The 10,188-nt window shown below is 44.8% G+C and overlaps 1 protein-coding gene across 1 annotated transcript; it reads right to left on the reverse strand.

The window, feature by feature from the left end:
• Positions 1 to 1,706: 1,706 nt before the first annotated feature.
• On the reverse strand, positions 1,707 to 9,560 carry LOC121832942. The gene is made up of 3 exons (XM_042287432.1): positions 8,850 to 9,560; positions 6,517 to 6,607; positions 1,707 to 4,444 (listed from the first exon to the last, which is right to left on the reverse strand). The coding sequence occupies exon 3, from the start codon at positions 2,862 to 2,864 to the stop codon at positions 1,749 to 1,751; it is 1,116 nt and encodes a 371-aa protein (XP_042143366.1). The 5' UTR covers positions 2,865 to 4,444; positions 6,517 to 6,607; positions 8,850 to 9,560; the 3' UTR covers positions 1,707 to 1,748.
• Between the last annotated feature and the right edge of the window lie 628 nt (positions 9,561 to 10,188).

The following is a 10,188-nucleotide window of genomic DNA, read 5'->3' on the forward strand; positions in this document are numbered from 1 at the left end:
CCTGAGTTCCGCTCGCTCGAGGGCGAAAGGGCTGCATCCCAGAATGGCGTGTTCGGAATTCGCTCCGTCCTGATTGCAGCGCGGGCAATGGCTGTCTCGTGTCTCCGCGCCAGCAAGCCAGGTAAGCAGGCTCGACCATTTGGATTCATTTTCGTAATCAGGTGCATGTGAAACTGAACCTGTTTGCAACCCAATTTGGAACAGGTATGCTAGTAATGCAACCTCATGTGTATACATTCAGCTTCAGAGATCCTCTACAACAGGGGTTAACCACTGTGGTAGAGCATCCGGCTGTTGTTACCCCCTTCCTGCCGTCCCAGTCCTTCGTCCGCTATGCAACTTGCGATTGCGAGTTGCATGGCGGACGACGGACTGCGGAGGCATGAGAGGGGTAACAACAGCAGCTTCTTTTCATTCCTAGGCGTTGTTTTGCGTAAAGGCTGAACCGCATGTAAGCGAGCGACGAGCGGCGGAGATTCCCAGCAATCGCTCGTCGCGTCGCTCGGTTTTTGCATTTCTAAAAATCGTCTCTCATCGCCTTGGTCGCTTGCTCCCGTCGCTTTCATGCGGTTTGCCGCGTCGCACCAGTGACCGAACGACAGCGAAGCGGATCGTCATCGCTCATCAAATCGCTTAGATGCGGTTTACACTTAATGCCGCGAGACAGGCACGACATGTACGATTGGCACACGCTTCCTTATTCTCTCATACTGTTTATGGTAGTGCATATTTTTTATTCGTGGCATTAGTTACGTACCGTTTTAGTACAGACGGATGAAAATAAATCTGCTACGGTTCTAATTATTGATGTTTACTATTATTTCAGATGCCTTGGGGTACTACGTCAGCCACCACCGGAACCCCGACACTCCAGAAGATGTGGAGGATCTCGCCAACCGCCTGGGACGCATGAATAATATCATGACAAATTTGTTTGCTCTGTACATATGTCTTTATGCTTATTTTCGAGGCCTGCAGTATGTGTGTGTGTGTTTTTTTTGTGACAATAAATTTTATTTTATTAATTTACTACGTGTGTTGTCAATATGACCAGTTAAACTGGTTTAACTGCATGGTGAATTTCTCTCGTCTAGCCAAGCTTGGCTGACCACCCGGCCACTAACCTGGCCCATGCTGTATATACAATTAAGAGCCAAGCTTGGGGTACCACTGAGCTTCCCGCCTGGCCCATGCCGTAATTCCAGCGGTGAGCCAGTCCATGGCTACACAGGGAACTGCCGCTGGTCGCCAGACTGGCATACCAGGATGGGGCTGCCTAGCGCCATGGGGCAAAACAATCTAGGCCCAGTGAAACTTCCCCGGCTACCCAGTCTGGCTCAAGCTTGAGCCGGTCGTAATGTGCTGCTTGGGTACAGCCCGACAATTTAGTTCTTTCATCTCAAAGGCACTTTGTTCACGATGTGGTATCCCTGTGCAAGGTGCTCGGAACTATTATTTGTTAAGGGCATGAAATAAATATATCGCATGGATCAAGACATTAAAAAGTCCTTCAATTGGATCCTAACCCAGATGTTGAAGGGGGAAGGGATAAGGGAATGAATTGGCAGAAAACTAAGTACTACTGTCACCTGACAAAACATTAAAGACTCAAGGCAAAAGCATCAGTTTCGGCTTGGGAGTACAATAAAGCACCCGGCTGAATCAAGGTCCACCACTGTAAACAGAACTTATAAAAAAGGGAGCGGTCCCTTCTTGTTTTATTAAACCAAGCAATAACAAAGGAACATTCAGAAATTTTCTGGAAACGCAAAAGGAAGTCTTATAACTTTACTGTGGCCAAGCGAATATGGCCGGTAAGATGTAGAACCAAGAAGCTTTTCTTGATTGACAAGAACTACGTCTCCAGTTGGATCCTGAAGGCTATACAAGCACATAGCCGGCAAGAGTGTAGCTGGGACACATCGAAGCGGAAATGCTATCTCTCCCGATGCATTGGATGTAATGCTAGTCACAACTCCAAAGATTATGTAGAAGTGATTGCCTGAAATGAGGACATAGTCACCAATTACATAAGTTGTTCCCTTTACGACAGCCTTTTTGTAAAATGTCAGATTTCTTACTGATTCTACACCTTCAAAGGCATGAGAAAGTTCAGACACTTCATCTGGCTGTTCGTGAGCTTTCGCACCATGAAGCTCGACATCTGGCGGAAACAGACCGCGGGAAGTCGGAAACGCCTGAAAGAGTTGGTGCCTTTCGCTTAGTGTTTTGGTCACATTTTTAAAATTTTTTGTCAAACGAATGCAATATTTGAAGTACTGGTGTTTTCTTTCGAATCTGAGTGTCCATTCTAGACACAATGGGCCAAACTCTTGGATGAGGTCACCATAGTGCAACATATAATGATGCTTCAGCCTCAGTTTGACATCAGGAAAAAACGCTTTACGGTTGCTGAGGTACGTCTGGATTAAGACCTTGAGGTAAGCAACCTGTGCGTACGTTATTTTGGGTGCCATTAGCAAGTCAATTACTCTCATTAACTCAAGACTTAACTGCCACACAGAGTTGCTTAGATCAATCACTTTATCCCCTACATACAGCGGCAGCAGCCGCAGGAACGTCCAGTTCTGCATGGCGTGGCCTGCAAGCTTATCGCCCTTGCTACTCACCTTACATGGCCTGTTTCTCAGGTCCCGTGCACTGTACTTCAGAGCCATAATCTTTATGTTTAAGTAGTCATAAGAAAACCACCCTTTGTGCACAAAGTACCTAATGAACAAGGGCAGATCATACTGAACTACACCCTCAAACATATCATGACCAATGCATGGCGGCAAGCCAGCTTGACATACGTGAAAGCTGCTTAGCACGTTAAAAGGCGAGTCGCTCACAACACCATACATGCCACATTCTTCGTCGTGATGTGTAATGCAATTTCATAGTTTTCCACAGACCTCCTTTCACCTGCCAGGGTTGCGTCTTCATGAAATTGTGAACGAGTAGCTAGGCAAAATCTGCAAAAATATGCAGACGTGCTAAAATTTTGCGTGAACCCACCGACCGCATTGCTCCCTAAATTATCCCCTACAATGAAGCACAGCTGCACTCTGTAAGGCTTCCCTTTGATCTCCAGACCCACACGTTCTAGGTAGCACAGATCGTCAATCAATGGTTGAAGAATTTTCTTCAATCCAAACTCTCTTACATTTTTTTGAAGAGCAAGCAACACAAGCTGCATACTCTCGGTACGAGCCCTACAGTGTTGCGGCGAATTACCAAGTGTCAAATACACACCCAATAACTTAAAGTTTCCTCTTGCAGACCCCAATGGATTTGACAATTAAAATTCATCTTGATATAAGATGACTTGTATAACATCGTCAGAGGGCTGAAATTGTTTACACGTTGTAAAGTCAGCGAAACATTCATTGAACTGATGTGACCTATAAGGTTCCTGGGGCGAGTTGGACATCAACAAAACTATCGACTCGTGCACAGGCACATAGTGGAAAAAAGAAGGGAAGTTCTGCTTGTTGGTGCCAAGATTAATCTGAACTGGCTTTACAAAGTGAAAACGTTTCTTAAAATACTTGTGTCTCAGGTACGATGATTTCAGACTACATGATGTCACAGCATCCAGGTCATTGTTCCTAAAATGACAAAGCACTAATTCTAGTGTATCACTAGGAAGGATTTTGGCAAGTTCTTCTTCCATCAGTTTCTGACTAAGCTTTTGGAGGTTGTCGACTTCATTCACAATATACTGAACCGTATCTGCAGGGACATGATGCTGGGCTTCTAATCGGAGGAAAAACAATGCCGCGTTGTCTCTAAAAAGTTCATGATCCGAGACGTCTCTTCGATCACAGGGCTCTTCATGGCTGCTTTCTTCAACAATGTCCAGTACGGCACTTAGGTCATGGGACTCCTCAGGGTTTTGCTCAGAAATGTTCAGCAAGGCACTTGGGTCATAGGGCTCTTCAAGGTTTTCTTAATCAACGTCTAGCGAGGCATGATCTTCGGAGATGTGGGCTGTTGGATCGTCCTGTACAGTATGGCAGAGCTCCAAAGTGTCCTTTTGTGGATGATGATAGCGTGAAACATGCATTCTAGAGGCATTTCGCGTGCTGATCTTGCTGATGCACCCAGTGAAAGGGCACACAATGGGCTCTTTTCCCAACTTCAAGTGGTCAGCAATATGAGAGATCATCCTTGATCGTGTTGCTACTTGTTGGGCACATTTTGCTACTGGGTATATTAACAGTCTGGTTTCCGAAGACACCTGACTTTGTTTGTGTGCCCTGTTGAAATGGCTGATGAAAGTTGCATAGCTTTTGAATTTCGCACCACAGCTTGATGCAGGGCACAAAGCACCACATGTTATGCTTCTGTGAAATCTGCAGTGTTAAAGTAGTCCACCAACGTGGAAAAACGACGGCCACAGATTCGACAGCAGTTCATCGATGATTGATCCAAGTACAACCTGGAAAAAAGAGAGTATTTTCAACTTAATGTGGTCACAGATGGATGAGTTAATGCAGAAAGTAGAATGCTTCATTCTTGTACTTCAGCTTGAAAGTGGGATGGTGAACAATTCTGGAGGTGATGCTTGGAATGGGCGTCTACATTATGCCTTTGTTGCCCCAACCGGAGCGGTATGCCGCCCTCTCAACGCCGAGTCAAAGCTTCGAGGCCGAGTGCTCCCCCTCCGATTCAGGGGTCAACTTGGGCGGTCTCATTGTTCTACCGACAACAGCTCAATGATATGTCATTAGTCCCATTCTTCAGTTTTCTATTTTAGTTGCATTCTTGAAAAGCAAGAATCTCATTACTTCTCTGAAATAGGGGCCTCACAGCGTAGCATATAACATTCTTCTACATCGCCCGATAAAAAAAATGAAACCTTGTTTAGTGGCCTGCATTAAAAAGTGTATATCGCAGAGAGCTGTAACTTTGTGCGAATGTGACTCTGGTGGCAGTGATAAAATATGAAAAATATGACACACTATATTACCTAGATAAAAAACACCAAAACATAACAAAGCTTCTCTATGAGTTGTGTCTTCTGAGGCTTAACATTGATCGAAGCAATAAATATTGTTGTGGGTGCCTGTGGCAATTATGTTATTGGAAAAATGTGTTAGCCCAAAATACAACCTCGTTTTCTTTCCTGTCGCATCTTTTTTTTAATTGAAATTTATGTTTTGGGCACTTATAACGCCATGTCTCGGTTTGATGATCTTGTCCATTCTCTTCATCAATCCTTCCTTTCTACTCACGCTGTTTGCACCATGAATACTTACCAACTCGCCCAACTTTCCTAAGTGGACGCTTGCTAAGAAAGAAATTTGTTTTTCGAATGTAGCTTTTGATTAAGGTATCTGCTCTCAAACTTTTGCATTCTACCACCACCCATTCACACAGAGTTTCGGTTCTCAGCAATATGTAGTCTATGAGAGCCAAAAAGGCTGCTTCATTTTCTTTATCGAACCCCAGTGAGTGTGATGCTGATCCATGTTTTCAACCGAAGTATGCTTGTACAGTCATGCTTTCTTTTCTTGAAGCTTGTCCGTCCTCGTCTTTTAGGTTCTTCCCTTTATTTATACACGTCTTGATTCATTTGGAAAGTTGGTTTTGATGCTGTCTGGTGATGTTCAGGAAAAGCCTAGTCCCATAAGTGACCAGCAAGTAAAACAGTACCATAATGTTACACTTATTACAAGTCTTGGGCTCTTGCCTCAACAGGAATCAATCACAAAAAGGCATTTGCAAAATAAATGTAGCTATTAGGGCTGGGCATCAATTAAAAAATTTAATCCAATTAATCATTAACTTTAATTGATTAATTAATCACTCAAAGGTCTCACTCATTTCCATCTATAATGTTTTCAAAAGTCGAAATTCCATTTTCCTTTTGCTTCTGATCAATATGTAATAAATGCAGCAATATACAATTAGGGTGATGAATCAATCTCGATGTGTAGTTACAAACAGTTTAAAAACACGCACATTTACAGACATTGCAGACACTCACTTCAGCCACATGTGGCAAAAGGGTTCGTTGATATTCACCGGCAAAACAACCTTCTTTGATTGTTTATAATAGTCTCTGCTGCGCTAAACAGAAACTCCCATGGTGCTGAACTGGCCGAGTTTCGTGTGTAATCATCTGTACCTCTGTGGAATTACAAGTCTAGCCTGTGCAGCTTAGTTAAAACTTCACCTTAAGTTTGTCTTTTTTGCAGGTGTTCTCGTCCGTACCTGCATGAAGCGTTTAATTTCTACTTTTTGGTTCGTAAAAATTTTACCAACAGTTAAAAATTTTTAATTGCGATTAAAACATTAATTGATAGGTTATTTATTCAATCGCCCAGCCCTAGTAGATATATGTGCAAAGGTTAAATATACCATTATTCTGCAGCTATCCATGCTTTTTCAGATATTAAGACACTATGGACAAGTGAGTCTAATTTAAGATGCATATTATTTCATGCCAACGAATTTCTGGAATTTCCTGAATGGCTCGGGAGCATAATGCTCCAGAACTAAACATACCCATTTAATGGAAGTAGCAATGTGCCGCCCAGTTGCCTGTGATTCTGTCTGTTGCACAACGCTTGTATTGAAGTAGGGTCGGTGAGGAACACTGCGAATTCACAGATAACAACACATCATAAATTGATATCTCAACAAACCCTGCCTTTTCCCGCATACCAGGACCACCTCCTTTGACATACGAGCAGGGGCAGATCCAAGGGGGGGGGGGGGCGGTGACGCCACCCCCTCCCCCCTTTTCGGAAGGCAATTTGACATGGGTGGACACCCAGGTGCACACAAAGAATGGGAGAATAGTATTCTTACGAATTTCCTGCCCCCCTCTTACCCCTCCCCTCCCCTCCCCTCCCCCCCCCCCCAAAAAAAAGGAGTTCTGGATCCGCCCCTGGCTTAGGTTGTATTAATACAGAACACATTAAATTGAAGGGACCATGATATTAATTTTGGGTTTAATTTTCTACTAAAAATGTGATAGAAGTTCACGCCACGCCCCCTTCTGAGCAAAAAAATCTGGAGCACAGAATCCAGTGGAGGAATTGGCGGCGTGACGACAGGCGCGCATCGGCCAGCCGCAAGCCGCCTCCCTCAGAAAGGCGGCTTGCAACTGACTGAGGTGCGCTCGTTGTCACGCCGCCGGCGCCACCACTGGATTCTGTGCTCCAGTTTTTTCTACCCAGAAAGGGGCATGGCACAAACTTCAATCACATTTTAGATGGGAAATAGACGTCGCACAGACATAATTTTTGGATTTGTAGGGTGCTTGGAGCCCGTAAGATAAGTTATCACCAAGCACAGACAGTCTCAAAAACACCTTTAGTGCACCTTTAAGATTAGGGCTGTATTAGCTGCCTATCGTTCAAATAAAAGCCAGCTTTCCAGCCAAATTTCTGAAGGTAAGAACTAACTATTTCTCCCTTTCTCTGCTTCGAAAATCACTCCGCCTTTTTAGTGCGATGCACCCGCAGTTGCAAAGCAAGTCAGCCGAAACCAGCTCAAGTAAAGGACATGAGCACAACATCACTCGGACGTTACTGATTGTCAACAATTTTGGACAAATATTTATATCCGCTTTTTTGGCCAGTGAGTACCGTGACAGATATTGCCCAATTTTAACCACCTTCAGAGTCATGCCTCGTCTATATATAGTTATAACAAGCTCAATGGTGTACATAGAAAGCACAGTGGGAGCAACCAACAGTGTCAAATTCGACAGTCTGATGTTGCTCTTATTTTCGTCGATGACAGCTAAATTAAGGTGACCACTCTAGGATACCGACCAGGTCGGCAAGAAGGCTGAGAGGGCAGTCAGAGACGCTCAACAATTATCAACGATTGTATCAGGCGCAAGGAACACGGAGGCTAACCTTGCCTAAAACACCTTTATGTGTTTGTGTTAGTTTTGCAAGTGGCGTCAATGCACCCATGCAGCACTTGAAAGCAAATGGCAGTTAGCCCTGAAACGAAAGGTACTTGGAAGTGAATGGCAGCAGAGCACTCACTCGTAGCACGCGTTTCTCGCGTGCATGCAGCTAAAGTTGTTGGCACTTGTGAAAATATGAAGAATAAATTTTATCAAAGGGCTTTATCCTCGCCAACCATCAGACAGCTAGGAAAAGTTCCAGTTCCATGGAAATATGACGTGATTTCTCTTTTGGCTTATAAGCCAAGAAAGAAATTTGAGGAGGAAGTAGTCGGCAACTTAGTTTGGGGTCTCCTTAAGAAAGTCGTTTAAATCATCTATTGTTTTGCTTTTTTTAATTTTTTTTGTAACTACTCAAGCGCGTTTTTTTATTTCATTTTACGAGGTCTTGTTAGAGGGTTGTATAAAAAGTTCACGCCCAATTCGAAAAGAAATATTTATACTCTTTAGAAGCAACACCATCAATAGAGCCCCCACTGGAAAAGGCTCACGTTACGCAATGTTCCGAGTGACTTGCAAGGACGGAAATTAAACTTGAACACCACCTCCTGCAGTCGACGAAAATGTCCCTCGTACTGTGAGGCGCAAACACGAGTGCCAGCCCGCTATACTCTGTTTCGTACTTAGCGTACAACGCTGTCAAAACTACTGGCGCGAACGTGGGGCGTGATCTCGTTGATCATTTGCACGCGTTCTCGCGCAAACAGAACCATAGAAGAAGCCACGCGCTCGCGCCAGTAGCTTTGACAGCGTTGCACGCTAAGTTTGAAACAGAGTATAGGCAGTATATCTTTATCAGTGGCGAATTCCGCGAAACACACCCCCTAGCTAGGTGCCACCAAGCCACCACCCAATAGAACTCCGATTTATTGTGTACCGATCTATACGTGATACATATCCCTGATACACTCACCAAGTGCCCCGCTCGGCCCTCGCTGCCTCTGGTGGGACCTTTGCCTTTGGCCGCGTTTCTGCAATCTTGCTGTTCACTCAGTGTGACAGATCGCTTCCAGGACTTCCTAGCGAAAACTCGAGGGTCTTTCAACCAATTCAACGCGCGGAGCACGTGTCTGCAAGGAGCCACACACGTTCCTTTTTCTGATGCACGCTGCCTGCACACACAAGAACACACGTCATAAGCTACGAAAAAGAAAAAGGTGGAAAACAAGCACTTACCAATTAGACTCGAATGCAAAGTTGGTTCGAAGAGCACGCCGACACGTGGGCGAGTATTTTCGAGAACGTTCGCGGTTTCTGAAAGCTCGAAAGTAGTACTACGTACCTCAATTCGATCTTGAACGATTGTGATGGTGATACGGTGATGCAACGTGAATGTGAATGTTTTAGTCGACTTAAATTCAAAGTGTAAAATATAAGATATTTTAAGAATATAATGAATATTTGTAGTAAAAATTGGGCAGTATTACATGCGACTAATGTGTCGGAGCTCGTTAGAGCGGTTTTATGTACGAAACTGGAGCTTGGCTTCTTTCAACTTTCAGCATGGCGGCGAACATTGGTCCCGTGTACCGTGCTCCAGTATCCATCTCCTGCGACTAAGATCAGCCACATTCAGCCTGTCTAGATGTAGTTTGCTCGTCGGCGGGAATATTCTCTCTTTGCAAGCAAGCCCCCGCTGGTTGCTCTAACGTCGTCAGCAACTTGCCCAAGCATCCACATTATCAAGTCGTCGGCTCCCACGAACCGCGTCTGCCAGCCTCACGCCGTTTGGTTTGTTTCTCCAGTTATCCGGCGGCGGATCCCCAGCCCTGGTCTCAGCCCTGCCTGACTTAATTACAGGCGCCGCTGCAAGACGCAAGCCTTTTTCGTTGTTTCAACTCGCAGTGTGGTTCTCAAAATGGGCACTCGTTCACTCAATCTCCGATACGCATCCTAAGACAGTTCTAGCGGTATGGAAAACGTGGATTCAGGATTCGGTTTATGGCGGTCACATTGTCGAATGATACATTGGAGCACGATGTTTACAAAAAAGATCGTGCTAAGAACTGTAGAGGTGTGCTCATAGTGATACCGTTCCGACTACCCTTTTGGTGACGCCATGACCTCGAGCTGGGACCTCCAACAAGCATGGCAAGCTGCTGCTATGCTGTGCGTGGTGCGCGGCTTCCGTGAAAGCTCAGTCTTACGACTCGCCCTTACGACTTACGACTTGTCCGGCGAGCCACTGGTGCTCATTAACACTAAAATGAATTAAAAGTGTGCATACTAGAAGCCTTCAAGCTGAGTCACTC

This window comes from Ixodes scapularis, unplaced genomic scaffold (assembly GCF_016920785.2).
Source record: "Ixodes scapularis isolate PalLabHiFi unplaced genomic scaffold, ASM1692078v2 PGA_scaffold10__122_contigs__length_95168666, whole genome shotgun sequence".
In the NCBI taxonomy this organism is placed as follows: Eukaryota; Metazoa; Arthropoda; class Arachnida; order Ixodida; family Ixodidae; genus Ixodes; species Ixodes scapularis.

Excerpts from the sequence above, each read along its gene's own strand:
- LOC121832942 (XM_042287432.1), bottom strand. The coding sequence starts at position 2,864 with ATGTATGGTGTTGTGAGCGACTCGCCTTTTAACGTGCTAAGCAGCTTT.